Source organism: Bos grunniens, chromosome 5 (genome assembly GCF_055505025.1).
Source record: "Bos grunniens cultivar Pamir isolate PY7600 chromosome 5, Bosgru_T2T1.0, whole genome shotgun sequence".
Classification (NCBI taxonomy): Eukaryota; Metazoa; Chordata; class Mammalia; order Artiodactyla; family Bovidae; genus Bos; species Bos grunniens.
This window is the reverse complement of record NC_141169.1, coordinates 79,838,454-79,860,664: the sequence shown is the minus strand read 5'-3', so window position 1 is coordinate 79,860,664 and position 22,211 is coordinate 79,838,454. Positions and strand designations below refer to the sequence as shown.

General features: G+C 36.2%; 1 protein-coding gene across 50 annotated transcripts in view; it reads right to left on the bottom strand.

Annotated features, from left to right (window-relative positions):
* Positions 1-150: 150 nt before the first annotated feature.
* CAPRIN2 (caprin family member 2) overlaps positions 151-22,211 on the bottom strand; it is a 42,645-nt gene continuing 20,584 nt past the window's right edge. For 2 of the 50 annotated variants that reach the window (XM_086401480.1, XM_086401479.1), the window contains exons 8-19: positions 21,471-21,514; positions 19,906-20,583; positions 17,011-17,133; positions 15,725-15,806; positions 13,449-13,504; positions 11,091-11,195; positions 9,663-9,809; positions 6,799-6,967; positions 5,257-5,439; positions 4,434-4,534; positions 2,214-2,277; positions 151-1,073 (exon numbers count right to left, since the gene is read on the bottom strand). In XM_086401480.1, coding sequence (XP_086257606.1) covers positions 505-1,073; positions 2,214-2,277; positions 4,434-4,534; positions 5,257-5,439; positions 6,799-6,967; positions 9,663-9,809; positions 11,091-11,195; positions 13,449-13,504; positions 15,725-15,806; positions 17,011-17,133; positions 19,906-20,583; positions 21,471-21,514 — 2,321 coding nt within the window. In that variant the 3' untranslated portion in view covers positions 151-504. Of the gene's footprint in view, positions 1,118-2,213; positions 2,278-4,433; positions 4,535-5,256; positions 5,440-6,798; positions 6,968-9,662; positions 9,810-11,090; positions 11,196-13,448; positions 13,505-15,724; positions 15,807-17,010; positions 17,134-19,905; positions 20,584-21,470; positions 21,515-22,211 lie in introns of all 50 variants that reach the window. The other 48 variants (XM_086401482.1, XM_086401481.1, XM_086401484.1 and 45 more) reach the window with 31 other exon arrangements.

Sequence of the window (22,211 nt, the reverse complement as noted above, 5' to 3'; positions counted from 1 at the left end):
TAAAGTAAAAAAAAAAAAAAAAGAATAAATAAATAAAATAAACAGTATGAACCCATGAAGATTCCCATCCAAGAGTTATCAGTGATGAACACTAAAAACTAAACATCTTACCTCTTAACTAAATGTTTAATCAAATAAGAACACTGAAGATGCAGGTAACTTTTTTATTGAGGCACAACAAGGCATTATAATTTGCCTGAACGTGAGGCAGTTAGTTTAGTAAGCTGAACATTAATACAGTTAAGGATTAAGTGCAAACAATATACATTCACAGCTTGACTAGCGAGGCTACATCACAATTTATAAAGTGCCAGATTAGTGCTAATTGTCATTCAGCTTGAAATTTTTCACCATGAGGAGGAAAACAAAAAGTAAGGATCTCCTCCTCCTTCTGGGAATGAAAACATTTTCCTTAACCAATCAGTCACAAGGGCAAGAACTACTTTTCCTTATTCCCACTAATTAGAACACCATATCCTTTCACTGTCGATTCTGTACTGACTTTCAATCTTGGTAAAGCAGATAGCCTGAAAATGTAGAATATTTCCAGCTACTTCCATAAATTGCTCCTCTGTGCAAACGTAACCATATCTGGTCTCCCTGGAAGAGCTGAAGAATTGCGTGATTGCTAGCAGTTTCGTGGTCTGGAGCACCATCATTGGCATAGGCAGATACCAAGACCTCTTCATTCTTCATGAGGTTGACATACAGTGGCACATTCACTGCCAGCTTTAGCATATGAAAAATGAAAACATAAGTGCCATTCACTGGGCAATTAAATCTACCAAGCTGAAGATCAAAAGTTTCTCCCAAGTTGTTCAGAAGAAGATCAAACACAATAGGTTGGTCTAAAGTCCCAGGGGCGAGATTAGAGGTTCTGGCTGCTGAGAAGGCAACGCGCATCTGCTGAGGCAGGGGGTACACGTGTACTGGCAGTATGGTGGCTGCTGGGTTTGTCACTGGCACATCCACAGGGGTCATGCTACGGGAGTCTCCTTGTCCAGAGTCACCACTGTTAAAGGTTTCGTTGTCTCTTTCTGGGCTGCTCACCTGAGAAGAATCACTCCACCCTGCTGTTTTATTAGCAACAGTGAGTTTCTCATAATGAAGCAGTTAGCTTTGAACACAATATTTAACATTAGTCGGCTACTGAAACACAGATAAAAATGCATTTTATAGTAAGTTTTTTAAAAAGCAATAAAGTAGAGCTACAGTATACTTTTCTAGATTTCTCTGACAATAGGTTTGTATAGTACTATTCTAAAGCCAGAAAGGACCTAGATGATTTTGTCCAGTAGCTTTATTTTTTAATATTAAGAAAATGAGGCCCCCCAAAAGTTAGATAACTTAACACTAGTTACAGCGGGCAAAGTGTAAAACCCAGATGTGAATGAACAGTCTATTCTTTATCTTTCGCCCATATTTCTGAGTTATTAATTCCTCAGTGATAAATCTCCAAGTTATTTAACAGAGAAGGACTCAAGAAAACTGAGATTACATAAAAGAAGCAACTTTTGGAACTAGACATTCAAACATTTTGTTATGGTACTAAGTTCCATAATAAATGCTTATCTTTATTTCTAAGTTAATGTGATTTCATAAAATTTTAATGTTTTCAGTAGTATACAAAAACACTGCTCAGATAGAAGGTAAAGATAATGTGAATAGTGACTACTTTCTTAAAAGAAAAAGCTTCTTTTTTCTTGTGACAAAGTTAATCTTCATTCTTGATTTTCTCAGTTACACTGAGTCTTTTAATTGTACCTTCACATTTTAAGAAGTATTACAGTATTTTGCTTTTATTCAAGTCATGGCGTCTTAACCACTGTTTATTCCTATCTGTCAATGTACTAAGGGGCACTAGAGTATCTAGGAGTGCCCATTATTCCACAACCACCATCCTGAAACAGCACCCAAAACTATACCAAGTTGGTATAGTGAATATGCACCTAAGGTTAAATTATGCTCTGGTGCCAAGCAAATTTAAAAAATACACAACACCCACATACACTTAAGAGTGACAAATGATCTCCACAGCCTTTCTAGTAGTCCAGTATATCTCCCCTGGGTCTACAGAACTGCATTTAAGCAAACCAAAAACCTCAAAAGATAAATGTTGAAAACAACATACTTTGGGGAGAACTTGACAGAGAATAAAGAAAGATCTAGAGGTACGTTTTGGGTAAATAAATTCCTCAGTTAATTATCCTTACCTCTCGAATTTGCCCGAGGACCAGCAGATGTCCCTCCTCGCTTGTAACACTGCTGGAAATTATCCTAAAATGAACACATAGTATTTACCTCAGCACAAAAAAATGCAAAATAGTTACTAGCAAATAAATCTGTAAGACTAAGTCCTCTGAGCTTTTGATCTGGCCTTCTCCAACAACCAACCAAAGGGGCTCAGATGACACCAAGAAAAACAAAATAAGGGTCATAGTAACATATATCTTCATCTGTTAATTAACCTGACAGGTTAGATATGTTAACACTTGCAAAAACAGGAAAGAATTTAGATAACACTACATAAAAGACACAATACTAGGTTATGAGGGAAATTCAGAAATATGGCCTGGTCCTCTGTGCCTCATCTCAATACAAAAGGACATAATAAAGCAAAAATACAGACTAATTCAGTCTCTCTATTTATAAACCAAAGGGTGATGACAACTATTAACTGTGTTAAGGGTTTTGTTTTGACAGGGAAATTGGTAAGAATTATAACACATGAACATATTATTTCCTGGAATCCTTACCAAAAAATGTCCAAAAGACAACATTTCAAACTGACTCCCAAGTATGATAAAAGCCCCCCGTACAAGTCATGAAAAGAATAATTAACGGTGTCATTAATTATTAACGTGTAATAAAAAGTTTCAATAGGACAAGAAAATACATAATAAAAATAATATTCCTACCCCAAACTCCTCATCCTCTTCCCAAGAACACTACTATCATTGATATCTTATGTTTCCTCAATAAGAAAGCGAAAACAGCACCAAAAAATACTAGAATACTGGTACTGAGAACACATGTGCTATTATTGAAGTTTGTTTTAGTCAACATATTCTCTTCACACACAGTATTGACAATCAAGTAATAACAGTATTTGAATCCTTGATACATGCCTGGCATTTTCATACAAAGCACTTATGTCCATCACTTCATTTAATCCTAAGACTCTCTCAGAGTAATCCTCAACACTTCAGATATAAGTAACTCAAACTGATGAGTCTCCATCTAAAAGATAAGGAACTATGGAGAAGGAAATGGCAACCCACTCCAGTACTCTTGCCTGGAAAATCCCATAGATGGAGAAGCCTGGTAGGCTACAGTCCATGGGGGTCACAAAGAGTCAGACACGACTGAGTGACTTAAAAAAAAAAAAAAAAAAAGATTAAGGAACTAGAGCTCAAAAAGTTTATATAACATGTCAAAGGTCACACAATGAGGGGAGTGGTGAGATCCGGGGTCAAACTCAAGTCATTCAGGTGACATGGTGTGTTCTCCAAAGTGTGTTCTTCAATACTGCCTCTGTACAGACATCTATCTTACCTCATGTAACTGTAAGCGCTTCAAGTATAGATCCTTTGTATATTAACAACAGAACTCAGTAAAATGCCACATATATAACTGAAGGCTTGTAAAGCTTCAAAACTTAAAATGCTAATGTAGTATAAATTCATATCCAGGTATGATCAGAGATAAGGAGTTTCCAAGGACTGTTAAAGTGGAAAGTCTAACATCTTCCTATCAATCTTTTACCACATACAGTGAAGAATATCTGAACTATTCAAATAAAGAATTAACCAAAAAATTAAACTTTTAACAAAAAGACTTTCTTATACTTGATTATCTAGAAAAGCTAAAATGTAGGCAATATAGTAAAGCCTATGGGCTATGGAGTTAAACTTGCATATAATTTCTACCATTTATTTGCTGAATGTCCTTATACAAGTTACTTGTTTCTGAACTCCAGTTTCCCTTATAGAGTGGTGAAGTAAATGAGTTAATGCAAATTTAATCAAGACCGTAACACTTCCTGTGCTTCCCTAGTGGCTCACACGGTAAACAATCTGCCTGCAATGGAGAAGGCCCAGGTTCGATCCCTGCGTCAGGAAGATCCCCTGGAGGAAGAAATGACTATCCACTCTTGGATAGTGGAGATCTTGCCTGGAGAATCCCATGGATGGAGGAGCCTGGCAGGCTATAGTCCATGGGGTTGCAAAGAGTCAGACACGACTCAGCAACTAATACACTTAAGACCTCCTAAGTTCCATGTAACAGGCAGTTGTCATGTATCCTACTTGGGTTATTAGAAAAGCTCCCAACTCAACTCTCCATAGTAGTAAAAGACTCTGCTATAGGTTAATCACTAGCTTCACATCAACTGTACTTCACATCAATTGTTCAATTATGACAATTATTCTTACCCTTTGGGAATAAGGTGTTCCAGGATACTCTCTAGCTTGGAACTGTAGCTGGCTATAATTTCCATTGGAAATTGAAGGAGGTCCTCTATAATTATCAAAACCTAGTAAATAAACAACTTACATTAAAATTATGGGCAAAATTACACTAATTTAAATAGTCTGTTCTATACCACTTAAAAAGTTAAACTGATCTTATAAAGCCATCACTAGATTTATGCCTTAAGAAAACTCTTTATTTCCACAATAAAACACACATTTATAAAAATACCACAGACTTCAAATAAGCCAACTGTAGAATTTTACTATTGCTGGGATACAGATGGGGTTGGGAAAGGATGGTGGTTAAAGCCTTGGTCTAGCATACTTTTGCCAATATCATGTAGTGACTAGAATATTTGGAACCATATCTAACTTAAAAGAGTATCACTATTATACTCTCAAAGTTATCATCTGTGGTATACTCTGACAAAAAAACTAGGAAATGGGCATTGTCTTAACTATAACATGTTTTGAGCCAGCCAGGTCCATTAACAAAAGAAAGAAATTATTCAAATATGAAAACCAAAAGTAATTCCTGGAAAAAACAAAATGTTCAACCTTTTACTTCAGTAAGTCACAGGATCAATCTGTTTTTCATACAAAAAGTTCCTCTGTTATAGACAAAAGATATATTAGAAATAATCTATTTTGCAGAAATAGGGAATTCTCTACTACATTATAAACAGAAACAACAAAAAGGAACAAGGTAAAGTAAAAACAGCTTGAGTCAAGTAAATATATAGACAAAATAATTCAGTATAATTAAATTTTATTCAGAGCATACCTTTATAACCACCAGGGGACCGATACGAATTGGTTAGTAATCTCCCACCACGAGTACATCCTCTAACAGATCCCCGGCTATTGACAAATGGTTGAGAGGGTCTGGGAAATACATTCGTCTGTGCTGGGTAAAAGGCAAGGCTACCATTGCTTACTTGAATAGTTCCATCGGGAAAACTTGCTGCTTAAGGAAACAGTTTTAGAGTCCAAGAGTTAAACGGTAATAAAAATTTAATATTCTTTACACTTAGAAGTCAGTGTAGAGCAAACCTTTAATACAACTTTCTCCCTTTTAAAAAAAAAATAGGTGCCATAGATATGGCATGTGTATATATAGAGATGTTTAAGTAATAAAATATTGTTCAGCCCTAGAAAGAAAATTCTGACACACTCTACAATATAACATGGATAAATCTTGAAGACATTATGGTAAATGGAATAGGTCAGTTACAAAAGAACAGATATTGTATGATTCCATTTATATAAGATAAGTACTTAGAGCAAATTCATAGAGTAGAATGCTGGCTGCCAGGGGCTGGAAGGAAAGGGAAATGGGGAGTTATGTTAAATAGAGAAGATGAAAAATTTCTAGAGATGAATGGTGGTGTGGGCCACACAACAACTTGGATTGTTTAATGCCATAAAACCTATACACTTAAAAAATGTGTAAAATGATGAATTTTATGTTATGTATATTTTTACCACAAAGGAAAAATAAAGGCTAAATATTTCACCTCATGGAGAAAAAGAAAGTGAACTTTTATTAATACTTTAATTGAAAAGGCATATGACAAACAATATCCTTTATGTACATCGCCCGTCCTATGTTTTCACAGCACAGGTTTTGAGAAAAGAAGGAGGTATCTGTGGCTAGGTCCAGGGATTTACATTCACCACCCCTTGCAATTAACCAAGTACTCAGAATGCTCAATTTGTTTGCTTAGGCTTAAGTTTTAGAAAACCCAACAGGGGTCTGAAATACCAACATTAAAAATCTACAAATGGTTCTTATGATTGGGAAATGACTACAAAGTTGCCTACTCTTTCATGTACCTATTATAATAGCATGAAAGACCAAAAGGGCCTCCCATCTCTAAGCAAAGAGTGGAATAAGCATAATAAGTTAAATATGTATCTTCACATTAATCAATGCTCTATTTCAAGAGAGAAGAAAAGAGAAATGGTCAGATAGCCATCTCTCTGTGATAACACAGAGTTAACAATCATTTCAAAGCCTTCATAAAAGCAGCTGGATAGTGTCTTATGCACCTCTACCACTGCTGATGGTAATCAAAGCAATCAGATTTTTAAAAAGCCTACTCCAAGGTTAAATCAGCCATCGAAGTCCTACCTCTACAAACGTTAAAAGTAACAGGTGAACTTAACTAAAGAAATGACAAGGCATTAAGCATTTCTCAGCACTTGAACAGGAGAAAAGATAATGCTTACTAGTCAGGAAAGAACTGCTCAAATGTCACTACAGACTTGCTTTCCATTTAATTAGCTCTCATCTAAGTCTTCAAAATATACACAAAGATCTTACCAGTGTCTTGAGAAAGGACAGTCTGTTCTACATGTATAGCTGGCAGTTGGCACTGGGGTGGTGTTTGTGTACTTGCTGTAGTAAAACTTTGATTGTAGCCAGGTGAATAAGGGGATTCTTTTATTTCTTGTTCTTTCCGTGGAGGCAGAGGTGCATTAACATTAAATACCTTAAAAGACAGAGTACACTGAGTCACTTGCAAAGTTTCATAGAAAATAATGAGGGATGACATTCGGCAAAACTCTGCAACATTCAAAAACTTCTGTCTGATGAGCGAAGGACTTGAACAGACATTTCTTCAAAGACAATAAATGGCCAATAAGCACATGAAAAGATGCCCAACATCATTAGCCGCTAGACAAAAAAATAAATCAAAACCACAATGAGATACCACTTCATACCCGTTAGGACAACTATTACTTAAACACAAACAAAACAAAAAAACAGAAAATCTAAGTATAACTGAGGGTGGGGTAAAATTACAATCCTCATGCAACGCTGATAGGAACGTCAAGTGGTACAGCCGACTGTAGAGAACAGTATGGTGGTTCTTCAAAGAGCTAAATGTAGAATTAGCGTATGATCCGGCAACTCCCCTTCTAGGCATACACCCAAAGAGCTGAAAGCAGAGATTCAAAGAGAGATGTGCACACCTATGTGCACAGTATTATTCATAAGAGCTAAAAGGTGGAAACAGCCAAGTGTCCATCAGCAGATGAAGGGTAAACAGAATGTGATATATGCATACAATGGAATGTTATTTCACCATAAAAAAGAATGAAATTCTGATCCATGCTACAACAGGGATGGATGAACCTTGAAAATACTATGCTAACTGAAATAAACCAGGTAGAAAAAGGACAAATATCATGAGTCCACTTATATGAGGTACCTAAAAATAGGCAAACTCATAGAGACAAAGTAGAATACAAGTTACCAGGGGCTAGGGAGAAGAAGGGGATAATGAAAAAGTTCTGGAAAAAAACAGTGGTGATGGCTGTACAACACTGTGGATGTACTTAATGCCACAGAATTATACATTTTAAAATGGTTAAAACAGTAAATTTTATGCACATTTTACTACAGTAAAAAAAAATTCCTATTTCTGACAGAAGTTAAATCAAGTTCAAAAACTAACTCTCCTGATATTATATTATCATAATGCTGCTTATTGAGAATAAAAACTTCATAGGGGAAGAGGGTACTTTTTCAGAAACCGAGGATGAATGAAAAAAACCTGTAAATTCAGTACTGAATTTCTACCACGTGGCAGGACAGTGATTTGACCAGACTCTGGTCACTGAGTATAATAAAGCACTTTTGTTATTCTTGAGCCCCCTTATCCTGCTCCATTTTTCCTCAATACACATATGATACAATATATATATGAGTATTTTTCTCTCTAGCCTTCCCACCTCCATAATAAAGTATAAGCTTCTTAAGCACAAAGACCCATCTATTCTCCATTGTTACAACCCAGGTATTGTTGAACAGTGCCTGGCTTTGTAACTACCTGTTTGTTGAATAAATGAGTAAATGAACAAATAAGAACCAGTTTGTACTACTGAATAGGAACCAAACAGGTAGAGAAGACAGACCGGCATGAGCAAAAGAAGTATTTGTGATAAGAATGTAAAGGGCAAGTCCAGGGGACTAGGCTGGCAAGTTATACCAGGCTTCAAAAGTTACTGAGTGTCAGGTAAAGACATTCAATTTCATTTAATAATGGAACAATATTTGCTTTTAATTAGGAATAAGAAAAACTTAATAAAACCAATGTAGCTTGGATTTTTGTTTTTTTACTAAAAAAAAACTGTGTAGGATGGATTGACAGGCATAGAGGGAAAGCAAGGACACTGAGCTTTTTCTAGGTGGCCAAGCAGGGAGTAAGAAGATTAGTGAATTCACGTGTCTGAATTCACCAGCCCATCTCCCTGCCTTGTTTCTGCTTCCCACTGCCATTCCACTGGCCTCATCTCACTACTGTCACTCACAAGGACGTGAAGTGGGACATTAAGCACCATCAGGAAGAGTACTTATTGGCTAAGACTTTGCGTTCTTCTAAAGAAGTTTTATATTTATTCTAAGTTTAGAGAATAAATATACAAACTTAGTTGTAATATAATCTTAAGAAGTTTTAAACTACAACTTGTAGAAAGAAAGAAAGTGAACTTGCTCAGTTATGTCCGACTCTTTGCAACCCCATGGACAGTAGCCTGCACCAGGCTCCTCCATCCATGGGATTGTCTAGGCAAGAGTACTGGAGGGGGTTGCCATTTCCTTCTCCAGGGAATCTTCCCGACCCAGGGATTGAACCCAGGTCTCCTGCATTGTAGACAGACACTTTACCATCTGAGCCACGAGGGAAGTAGATTGTAATTCAAAATACCATACAAGTCTTGAACAATTCTCCAAAACCCAGCATGAGATAAATGAAGATGAAATCAAATGAAAGTTTCAACAATAAGAGAACACACAAGTATGTGTCCTGTATTTCAGGGTATTGATGCCTTGGAATACCAGAACTGTGATATTAGTAATTGTTAGTATTATTAAGCTATTTATAGAAAATTGTTTCCCACTTACATTTCATTTCTTTAATATGGGTGGTCTCAGCTTTGCCTATCACTAATTTTCAGAAGGGTAAATGCCCTGACAAAATATTCATTCAAAATTATTGAGGCTTTGGATTTAACACTCTTCCCTCCACAAACAATATTTCCATTGAACAAACACAAATTCTATCAGTCCAAATAAGAATAATAGAAAAGGCAAACTTTTTCACATAGTACCCAATATTAAAGAAACAGTAGCTTTTTAAATGGAATAATGAACTGCAATCATCATTCATGTTTTATACTCACTGTCTGCATGGCTTGAAAGGGTGCTGTGTTAATGGTTACTGAACTACTACTTGCTGGAGGTGACTGGAAGCCCTGTTCAGAGCCCTTTGACATGGGAGGATTTGGAGAAGCTAGTGAAGACGGTTGCTTGCTTGGGGAAACTGCTGCCTAGGGAGGAGAAATGCAGTATCAGCCAATCACCTGCCATACAACAAGCAGTTAACTTACACTAAACCCCAGGATGGCATAAGTCAGCAAGTCCTATAGGATGACATTTGGACATAGGAATGCAAAAGAATAGCTTTTGCTTACAAATTCAAATCTCAATTGCTGAGCATGCACACTAGTATTTGCTTTGCACAGCTTGCTGACTAAGTGAGAATCTTACTATTAATCAGTCTAAGAGACGAGGGGTTGAACTTTTTATGAGGACCTAGTCCCTTTCAAACCCTGTAATATTTTCTAGTTCAGAATCTAATATTATTCCAAACTTATACAGAAGAATTAGGTTTAAGAAAAACCCTGGGTGAGTTGCTTAGTCAGTGTTAACTTTTTTCTGTTTCAAAGTCTTAGTAGTGGATTCCTTAGTCAGCTGCCTTTAAAAAGAAAACCAAACCTGAGCTAATGTAAATAACTCTTAACTAAGGGAATTAGCAACTCCTTGATACAACAGATTATAAAGCCAAATACTTAAAAGATAGGAAAAAAACAATCCCAATGAGGTAATGAAGCAGACAGGTGTGACTCATTAGGTAGCGAACACTTAATTTAAATTTAGACCAAATCAACATCATAAAAACTATTTTCTTATATAATGAATACATATTCTTATATAATAGTTAACCAAGAAATAATAATAAAACCTGAGTTGCTAAATTAATTTTAAAAATCTACCTATCATGCTATATCTATCTCAAGGATTTGCTCAAACATAGTAAAAACTATCAAAAGCACAAACATAATACTGTCAAAATGCTTTGACAAAATTAGCTGAAAAGAGAATGGAACTCATTCTGACTGAGTCAGTGCTAATATTAACACTATAAAGTTATTGAGTCTTCAGTTATATGTATAAAAGATTTTTCTCCTAAGGAGTCCTTCAATATAAATATAATGAGAAACTTGAACTAATCGTTAATCCTACCCCTACCTAGAAATTTTCATTCTTCTGACATTAGCATTTCAGATATAATTTACTGTACCTGAAAAGGCAATACACTTGCCTTTTCAGTCTATTTAATACACTATTACGTCTATTTATATGGTAAAGTCACAATAAAGTTAAAGTTACCTGTGTAAGTTCCAGGACTACAACATCAATAAAAAGCAAACATTAGTAAAGTATAAATGTTCAGTCATTAAGTTGATCATGCCTGTAATTCACATGTTAAGCTGGTTCTGCTATTCTTTAAGTCAGAAATGAAATTAAGACAATTGGTCTCTTATTACCTCAGGAGTCTCTGAGGTCATAAACTCTGTTTCAGATCCTGAAGAAGCCTGATCAGTAGTAACCAAGCAAGCATTTGAGCTACAAGTAACTGGAGAAGAAGCAGCCTAGACACAGGAAAATATAAAAAATTGTAAAAGGCACAATTTGTTCACTTTATATTACATGGGCCCTGACCTTCCCAACACATTACTCTCACTGAACACTCAGCAGTGCCAATTGCTATGCTTAACACTTCAATACATATTAATATATTTACTCCTAACAATAACCCTGTGCAATAGGTACAACTATTCCCATTTTATTCATAATCAGGCAGAAGCAAAGAAAGTTAAATAATTTACCCAAGATCATTCTAAAATTAAGGGGTAGAGCTAAGATTCAAATCCAAGCAGCCAGCTACACTGCCTTTCCAGGCCTAGTCACCAAAGCTACACATCTAATCCCATCCTCATTTATCAAGATTCTTGGCCCTGGAAATCTGGGGCCAGATTTTCCATCAGGCACTCAACAGCAAGCTCCCTGGGCAAAGAGCCCAGGGTACATTAACGCTCTGAGCATGGGTCTGCCAGAATCATGACAACTATCTTTTACTCTAAGTGCTCTCAGTGTCTTAAAGGAGTAGGAAGAAGTATAAATAAAAAGGATAAACTCTATATAAATCACAATGGCACCAATATCCCAACAAAAATTAAAGCTAATATGTATAAAATAAAAATTGGGAGAAGGCATATAGGAACTAAGTCTGACAACTGTAACCAATAAAAAAAAAACTATGAAAGCAGCTAGGAAGGAATTCTATGGCATAACAGGTATTGGAATATAACAGAAATCCATAAAATTCTAGCAATCACAAGGTCCGAAGTGTCAGTGAATCCACTCCTTTTATCTAAATGCTTCAATTCAGTTCTCAGAAGCCCAAGTAATACATGGGTTACCCAATGCTAACAGAGCAGTTATGTTTCAGTCATCTTCTCCAAGAGTTCATCATGATATGCTGCTGCTTCTTGGGAAGGAGATGGGGACCAGGTTTAAAAAGTCTCATGGAAAAGGGCTTATGAAAAAAATTTTGAAATCCTTTAGAGCATTTTATATATTTAAATAGGTATAATTTAGATCTGACCAAACTATTATAAAACAGGAGTGTTTTAAACCTAGGCCTTGCTTCTGGCCTCCTCTTTAAAACAATGAGACAACCACCCAAAATAAATGCTATTGGCTGTTGTGGGAACACAACTAAGTTAACTGCCAAAAAATTCACAGATACTAAGTTAAGGCAATTTGGCACACCTCATAGTTAAGCTTTAAGAGACTTTGAATTTTAGTTAAGAGGTTAACAAAGAAGATAAGCATTCTTTACATTAGTATTTATTGAGAAGTTAAGGCAGTTTTTGCTTCCAAGTTATTGCTCTTTAAGTACACCAGCTAGAGTTCGTTTTAAGTATTTCTGAGTAAGCATGATGATGGAGGCCAGTGGTTCCAAAAAATCAACGTGCAGATTCACCCAAGGAGCAGACTAAAAACATAGATGAACAGACAACACCCCTGGAAATGCCAACCTTACAGGTTTAAGGTGGTAACTAACAATATAGTCCTCTCTCAGTTATCCACAGGGACTGGTTCCAAGACTCGCTGTGCTACCAAAATTGAGAGATGCTCAGACCCTACAGTTGACCCTCCATACCTGTGGTCCCGCACCTTCAGATTAAACCAACCTCAGATATGTAGTATTGTATGGACTTAGTGGGAGAAAAAAACACATATAAGAGGACCTGAGCAGGTCAAACTTATATTGTTCAAGGGTCAGCTATATGTATTTTTATTAAAGTGACCAAATGATTCTGATGCAGCCACCCCAGAGGCATGCCTGTGAGAACAATTAGACTAGACTACTGGTTTATCAAAAAAAAAAAAATCTTAACTTACTGACTGAAAGCCTCATACAGAATCTAATAGTTAGAACAGATAATGTGGAATTCTTTAGCTAAAGCAGGGAGTGGGGTGAGGGACTAACCATGAATTAAGAAAAATTCATTTCTTTCTTTAGACTCTTTACTATGCCAATATACTAAGTAACTTAGGTAGCTTAAACAGCAAAGTAAGATTCCCAGAGTACCTCTGAATTCTTCAGGCTTGCTCTTTCCTTACTAAAATTTCCTTCTTTGTTGTAACAGATGACTTGCCCATGTTCATTAGGGAATTTTTTGAGGACCAATTTTACTTGATCTAAAAAACTAGATATCCTTAAAACATTTTCAATAATTTAGTTAGGAATATTAGAATCAGTGAGTCTGACCGTTCATACCAACGCAAGACTTTCTCCTGGAAAAGTAAATGAAAGATGAATCTGGAGAAGTTACCTGTAATGGCTCTTGAAGAAAATCACTTTGATTGGATAGATTCTGTTCTGTAGATGCTGTAGAGAGTGAAATCAACAGTAAACTATTGAGGGAAGAGAAAACTTTATGCATTAAAAACTGGATGGAAACTAAAGTTTATATTTTATAAAACCAAGCAGTAGCTAGAAGAACTGGGTCTCAAGTCCCTTCTATTAGAGCTTTAAAAAGTTAGAGAGGATTATAGAGAAAAAGCATCCTAGTTCCATTTGTGGTATTTAATAATGTTTTATGGTTAAATGGACAAAAGCAGCATTTCAAGTCTTCTAAAAGAAAAGAACTGTGACTTTTTAAAAACCAGTGCTGTAATCTGGAAGATAAAATCTGAGCTATCATGAGCAGTAATTAGCTGATACACTATGAATTACAAGTTTCAAAATAAGTCCTTGCGGCAGTCATCTGTCTCTTCATTTTTTTTCTCTTTGATCATGTAAATTAAACATACTTTTCAATTACATAGTTTCAGTTTGATTTGTTCTTGTTAATGTCTTCACTTTTATTAATTACTCTCTCTTCCTTCTCCTTACCCGACCCAGGAATTACAGCACCAGTCTTCTGGTTGGTGTATACTGCTTACTATAGCTGAACTATGGCTTTGATCATGTCATTCCACTCCTAAGATAAACTAATGCAGAACAAAAAGCCTGAAGTCTGAAGTGTCAGACCAGATTCAGATTAACCAGTGTTGGTGCAGTGTTAATCAGTTCGGTCAGTTTAGTTCAGTCACTCAGTTGTATCCGGCTCTTTGCAACCCCATGGACTACAGCACACCAGGCCTCCCTGTTCATCATCAACTCCCAGAGTTTACTCAAACTCATATCCACTAAGTTGGTGATGCCATCCAACCATCTCATCCTCTGTTGTCCCCTTCTCCTCCCACCTTCAATCTTTCCCAGCAAAAGGGTCTTTTCCAATGAGTCAGTTCTTCACATCATGTGGCCAAAGTATTGAAGTTTCAGCTTCAATACCAGTCCTTTCAATGAATATTCAGGACTGATTTCCTCTGGACGGACTGGTTGGATCTCCTTGAAGTCCAAGGGACTCTCAAGAGTCTTTTCCAAAACCACAGTTCAAAAGCATCAATTCTTCTGCGCTCAGCTTTCTTTATAGTCCAACTCTCACATCCATACATGACTACTGGAAAAACCATAGCCTTGACTAGATGGACCTCTGTGGGTAAAGTAATGTCTCTGCTTTTTAATATGCTGTTTTGCTTGGTCATAACTTTTCTTCCAAGGAGTAAGCGTCTTTTAATTTCATGGCTGCAGTCACCATCTGCGATATTGGAGCCCCAAAAAACAATGTCTGTCACTGTTTCCATTGTTTCCCCATCTATTTGCCATGAAGTGATGGGACCAGATGCCATGATCTAATTTTCCAGAAAGCTGAGCTTTAAGCCAACTTTTTCACTCTCCATTTTCACTTTCATCAAGAGGCTCTTTAGTTCTTCTTAGCTTTCTGCCATAATGGTGGTGTCATATGCATATCTGAGGTAACTGACATTTCTCCCAGCAATATTGATTCCAACCTGTGCTTCATCCAGCCCAGTGTTTCTCATGATGTACTCTGCATATAAGTTAAATAAGCAGGGTGACAATATACAGCCTTGACATACTCCTTTTCCTATTTGGAACCAGTCTGTTGTTCCATGTCCAGTTCTAACTGTTGCTTCCTGACCTGCATACAGATTTCTCAAGAGGCAGGTCAGGTGGTCTGGTATTCCCATCTCTAAGAATTTTCCACAGTTTGTGGTGATCCACACAGTCAAAGGCTTTGGCATAGTCAATAAAGCAGAAATAGATGTTTTTCTGGAACTCTCTTGCTTTTTCAGTGATCCAGTGGATGTTGGCAATTTGATCTCTGGTTCCTCTTTTTCTAAATCCAGCTTGAACATCTGGAAGTTCACAGTTCACGTACTGTTGAAACCTGGCTTGGAGAATTTTGAGCATTACTTTACTAGTGTGAGAGATGAGTGCAATTGTGTGGTAGTTTGAGCATTCTTTGGCATTGCCTTTCTTTGGGATTAGAATGAAAACTGACCTTTTCCAGTCCTGTGTTAATCAGTGTTAAGCACTGCACTAAATACCACTGATATAATTTCACTCACAGGATGCAAAAGCCTCAACACTAGATGTACAGAGTTGAAAGGAGTCAAGCAAGTCAAGAGAAAAATTATTTATAAAAGAAACAACTGGAACAAACAGCTGTAGGTATAACAAGTCTTAAGAATGAGGACATACCTACTGGGCTACCTGGAGTAGCTGAAGGCGGCTGTGACGATGGAATTGCACTTGAAGGTTTGTCAAAATCCAGAATAGATTCCTAAAGATAAGATTTTAAATAATGAGTGGAAACAAAGACCACCGTTTGTTGGTAAACCTATTACCATTAAATTATTTATGATGTTGTCATAAACCTCTGCTTATTAGCTATAGGAATTTATCTAATAACTATCTAAGATGTTAATAACTTAAGTCTTTTAGGAGAAGAAATTAAAAGTAAATCTAAAGTAACTGTCAAACCTTAAGACCATCAAGTATTAAAATTCTAATAGTAATTCTAAGGCCAAGTTAGGAAAACTCCTCACTTTAAGGTTTAAACATAAACATTAATCCTAGCATAGACTGAGCCCTCATTTTTATCATAACCAATGAGAAGTTCTAATTATTTTATTTCAACCACTAAACTAACTCATGCTCTTAGACACTTTCATGACAACAAGCCATTCTCTTCTCCCATATGCCTAACTTGGTTATCCCAGAAATATTTCCAACATTTTGAGTACTTAACTTACACACTTGTAGTGATCATTTTAGGTTCTTTATTTATCATCAAATAATCTGAAAAAGTAAGCAATTCCCTCACTTAATAAAAAAGTAGAAGGTTAAAAAAAAAAAAAAGTAGAAGGTTGGGAGTTTGTTAGATTATATAACTGGTAATTGGCAGAAGTGGATTTAAATGTAGGTCTAACTCCAAAGCAAGATCTTTTTACTATTAACACACAAAAATCTCTATTTGCCTACTTCCTAGCTCAATAATATCACAATATTTTGAAATTCTGCATGTGTTTGTATAACACAATTTTACATTTAACTATTGACTTAACTCATACAAATGGAATATAAACTCTTTGAGGACAATAAATGTCATGATTATTTACACACAATGGCATCTATCAAATACCAAGCATAGTACAGGTTCTCCCAGTCTGAGTAGAAACTACTAATGAGCTATAGCAGCAATATCATTTGAGCACTTTAAGCTTCTTACATGTTTAATTCGTTTCATTACTCACAACAAACAGGAACAGGAACTATTATCCTCATTTTTTTTTTTCAAAAAAGAAACTGAGGCAGAAAGTTAAGTAACTTGCCTAAACTCTCAGAGTGAGCAAGTGGCAGAGCTGAGATTTGTACTCGTTCTGAACACCAGAATATATGCTCTTAACGACTTCATTTAATGCTTCAGACCAGAAGCTAGTAGCCCCATAACTAGCATTTAAGATTCACTTAATAATGACTCATACTTGCATAAAGTTACAAGTTCCTTGAATCTGGGTCATCAGATCCTGCAGTTTTTCTTTCCTCAATACTGGATCCTTTGGAAGGGTAGAGGAAGAACCTACAGGCTGATGCATAGGCTTAGGCACCTACAAGATAAACCCATAATGTGTAAGAGTGAAGTTCAAATTCAACAGCTTGATTCAGGAAACTTAGCTTATCACTGCATCTTAATGTAATCAAAACACATAGCAGTGTTCACTTATAGGTTTATCTCAGGTAAAGAATTTCCACATAAATGCCTCTTCTAAGTAATTTAAACAAACTTTAAATGTTTCCCCCTTCAGTACAACTTTAATGGGAACTGTTGCTAATCATCATCTTTTTAAAAGGAAGGCCAATAACAGCAGAACTTCCTTGATAAAAAGTTCTTTCATTGTGGACATCGGTTACCTTATGTCCTCCACAAGATGCCACTGCCTACAATATAAAACACCTCAATGACGTTTTTCCAAGGAAAAAAGTTACTATCACATTAATTATATATCCCATTTTTAATATATATCTGATTTCAGAGACATTAAGGTATAAAAATGTATACACATATATCCTAGAGTTTAGGATTGTTATATTTTGTTATATTTTGTTATATTTTATTATATATTGTTATATTTTGTTATATATATCTGATTTCAGCGACATTAAGGTATAAAAATGTATATACATATATCCTAGAGTTTAGGATTTTTATATTTTGTTATATTTTGTTATATTTTATTATATATTGTTATATTTTGTTATATATACATTGTTATATTTTGTTATAAAGTAAGTATACTTTGGCGGGGCTACTGTTGTTTAGAATGTGGTCCCCCTCCAGCTATATTTCTTAAGATTGCTGAAACAGACCTCATGTTTATGGTTATTTCTTACAGGTATCAGCAAACCGATCCCTACCAGCTCCTCCTCTCCACCTTCTAATTCACTAAGAAATCACACAGCTAAGCTACATCAACAACGTCATAAAATAATAGTTAATAGACCCTAAGGAAATATATGAAAGGCTCTTTTAGGAGAAAAGTATGAACTTTGGTGATTTATTTCATGTATCTAGTCTTTTGTCTTTGAACTCTTTTTTGCCCTTGACTGTACTTAGTCATATTAAATAAAGACAGTGGAGATTGCAATACAGATAGAGGCACGCACTCACTGAGAGACCCTGTAACTTCAATATGACGATGTCTGTGCCATAAGGTACAATAAATGAGTTCTGACCTTTACAATTAAACACTCTTGATTTTAAATACTATTCAACAAACAGCAGAGTATCAATATTTCCTATGGTCAAGGCTCAGCACTGTTATACCTACTGGAATTTTTAACTGTGTTTTTTGAGCAACTTTATTGAAGTATTAAATTTGGTTTATAAATTTCCCAAAATATTGATAGCTATCCTGTTAAAATTACTGTCATATCATATCTGGTTAGTGAAATAAGGCTATCAATCTTCTGCAGGGTCAGGATGAAGCTAAAATTACATTACCACTTAAAGAGGAAGAAAGGAAAATAAAAGAAGACAAATATCTCTAAAATTCTCTTCCCAAAAGGTAGAATTGAGGCAGGCATAATTTATAAAATGCAGTGATCTGAATTCCCTAAACAAAATGTTTTCTGCCCCCTCACTTTTTAATTGAAGTATAGTTGATTTATGATATATAGTATCATGTTAGTTTCAGGTGTACACCACAGTGATTCCGTTTTTTATACATGTATGTGTGTGCATTCTTTTTCAGAGTCTTTTCCTTTATAGGTTATTAAAAACTATTGAGTACAGTTCCCTGTGCAACATACAAAAATAATCTTCAAACTGTTAAAGGACCAAAGATATATGGTCCTCAATACATCTGGGTTCGATCCCTAGGTTAGGAAGATCCCCTGGAGAAGGAAATTGTAATCCACTCCAGCATTCTTGCCTTGGGAAACCCCATGGACAGAGGAGCCAATTGGGCTAGTCCATGGGGTTGTGAGGAGTCGGACACGACTGAGCAACTAACACTTTCACTTCTGGCTAAAATGTCATGGAAGTTCAGGAACACTACGAGATGGACATGGAGAACACTGGGAGGGTAGTGAGTTCACACTTCTTAGCAAACAAGGTGATAACAAGTCTTCAACAAGTTTGCACTGAAATAGTGGTAAATAACTTCTAATAAAAGACAAGACTAACTAGCACTGTATCTAAGGATTATTCATTATAAGCCTTATATTACTGGCATGAGTTATTTATTATTAACAGAATGAGGCCTCATATTTGAACCAAATCTCATACTCCAAAACTTAATTATAGAATGGTAAATACCTATACTTTTCATCTGCAGAAAATTTTTATTTTGAAACAGAAACAGACAACTAATCCAGCTCCCTCCCCAAGCATTAATCTTCAGAAACAGAACATGAAAGATTCCTGTTTCTTCTCCTGTCCATTTGTTCTTTATTCAAAGAGGACAAGCTAATTGAATGACTATAAGTCAGTGAAAGAGAAGGAAGAGAATACAGAAAAATATAACTTGCATCAGAAAAAGGTCTCCCACCTTTTGATATGCATTTACATATCTCACTTCACATTATAGTCTTCTCTGAACTATCATTATTTTGATGTCATATCATGTCATTAAAATTTGAGCATTAAAACATTATTTTCTAATTGTAGAAATTTCACTTCAGGTTAAGCACAAAAGACAGACTAAGTGCTTCGATTTTCTAGGAAAAACAAACTATGCATTAAAGGGTTAAGTGAAATACTTTATATATTAATATGGGTTTTACTGATTTTTTTCTAATGAGAAATTTTAAATTATCACTATCACAAATCTCTATTTATGCCTACAATGACAGGAACAGACTGATACAAATCAACTCACATCTTTGGGTTCTGTATTAAACTTCCTGGGAAGGAGCTGGTCATTTGGTATGAGGCTTGCTGCAGCTACTCCCCAGGACTTTGGAGAAATCTGTGATTGTGGTGTTAAAGGATGTTTCTGACTCTCAACATTGTTTTCCCAGGATTTTGGAGTCTCTGGATGTCTTGAATCCTGTTCTTCACACGTGGGAGAGGTCCATGACTTGGTGATGTCCTGGTCACTCTGCACAGATGGTGTCCAAGACTTTGGCGTTTGCTTCTTTGGCTCCTGTTCTTTCTGTGGCTGAACTGGCCAAGGCTTCAGTGTTTCCTGCTTCTTCTGTTCCTCTTGAATGTATCCTGGTTTGGATTTGGAAGCTTCCTGCTTCCACTGGCCAGGAGTTGGTTTGGTTTTGGAGACATCCTGCTTCTTCTGCTCTTCCTGCAGAGTGGACCTGAGTTTTGGAATCTCTTGTTTCCTCTGTTCTAAGGAAACCGCAGGCTTTGATACCTCCTGGTGCTTTACAGAAGACTCCCAGGACTTGAAGGTTTCCTGTTTCTTCTCCTGCCCATCTGGTTCAGTAAGCATATCCCAACATTTAGGGAGATTTGGTTTTCTAGCATAATCTGCTTCCCAAGATTGCTCTTCATCTTGTTTACTTGAATAATCTACTTCTGTCATGTAGCGTCTGTTAAGAAACTAAACCAGAGGGAAAACGTGTTCAAGTCAGTCTGTAGACCTTGGGGGCAGTACTAAACTCCTATGTCCACTGGTCTGAACCACTGTGCTAACAGGAAATTTCTGTCCTTAACCTCCTTGAAGAGAGTCTCCTCCTTTTTGGTCCATTCCTTTCCCCTCAATTAACAGAAAGACAAACTTCAAAAGTAGCGATCTACATTTGACTCACCTCAGACTGGTAAGCAGTGCACATCTTGGTGCCACATTTGCTTGACTCAGGCTCTCTTACCAAGGTTATTCTGCCTCTGCCGCCTTTGGGACCACCTGACTCCCTCAAATGTTAAGGCAGAGGATAGTTCAACTACACAAAGTTATTCTCTTTATTCTGAAGCCTTATGTTCCCTGAATTACCAACCTCTTCTTTATTCCCATTATGTATCAATCATACTGTAATTCTGCTTCTTCCATTATTTTCAGCCTCCATGAATTAAAATGTCACTTCAGAAAGAGAACAAATACCCTCTTCTGTTACCAATATGAGTAAATTTTGGCAAGAGCAAAATCCTACTCATCTTTAAATTCCAGTACAGGAGCCAAAAACAGCAACAGCTAACACTTGTAACTTGTATGCCAGGCCAAAGTGTAAGTAACTTAGAATTTAAGTGAACTCCTTCAAACCTCACAGTAACTATGTAAGGCAGGCATTATCATTATCCCCATTTTGTGCAGGAGAATAACAGACACAGCTGAGCTAGGTAGCTCGCCCAAAGTCACTAAAAAGCTAATAAGCGGCAAGGCCAGGATTCAAGCTTATGCAGTCTAGATCCAGAGCCTCAGTTTTTAACCACAACACTATCCGAAAGTCTCAAAACCCGAAGTTGACTGAAAACCGCCTTTTAGTACTTTACCTCTTGTGGTTGTATCTCTGGTTGTGCCAGTTCCATAAGAGACTCTGAGAAAATAAAAGAAATACCAGGTAAACCGTAAGTTTTTAGACTGATTACACTATAATTCATTTAAGAAACAATTTTCAGAAGGGTAATAGAAAAAGGATGGTGCAATTAAGTATATTTATGGAAGAAGTAATTCTCACTATTGGGTGTTGGTCAAAAGCATGTGGGCTGAGGCTAGTTGGAGCTAGTTGCTCTCCTTACTCAAGACAGTTTTCTGAATTCAAGCTGCAGTTACAAACTGATTTCTGACTGAATAGGACTATCTCCCCTTACCCACAAACACCAGCTTCTTTCAAGATAGAGTTATAGCTCTGGTGTCATGGGGTATAAATGAGAAACACTTGAATCTTGCTAGTGGCTACCAGAAAGCTGCTTGGACTATCTCCTTAGAAGTAATATTTCTTTCCAGCCTCAACAATCATTAGTAAACGTGTTACTTACTTAAAGTATTTCTTCTCCAAGAAAAGTAGAATTTTGAAAAATATTTCTTTAACTGATTTTGGCATTTTTTTCCTTTGATCAGTATGTTAACCTTAGATTATTTATATTCTTGGCCTACAGTAGAGTATTGAACTCTACTATAACTTACACTTTAACAGTTTTAAATAGAATGATCCTAATAGTTTAACGAAGAGATTCCTTCAAATTCCATAAATGCCTCATTTTAACAGTATACTCTCTTGTAACAAAGTATAC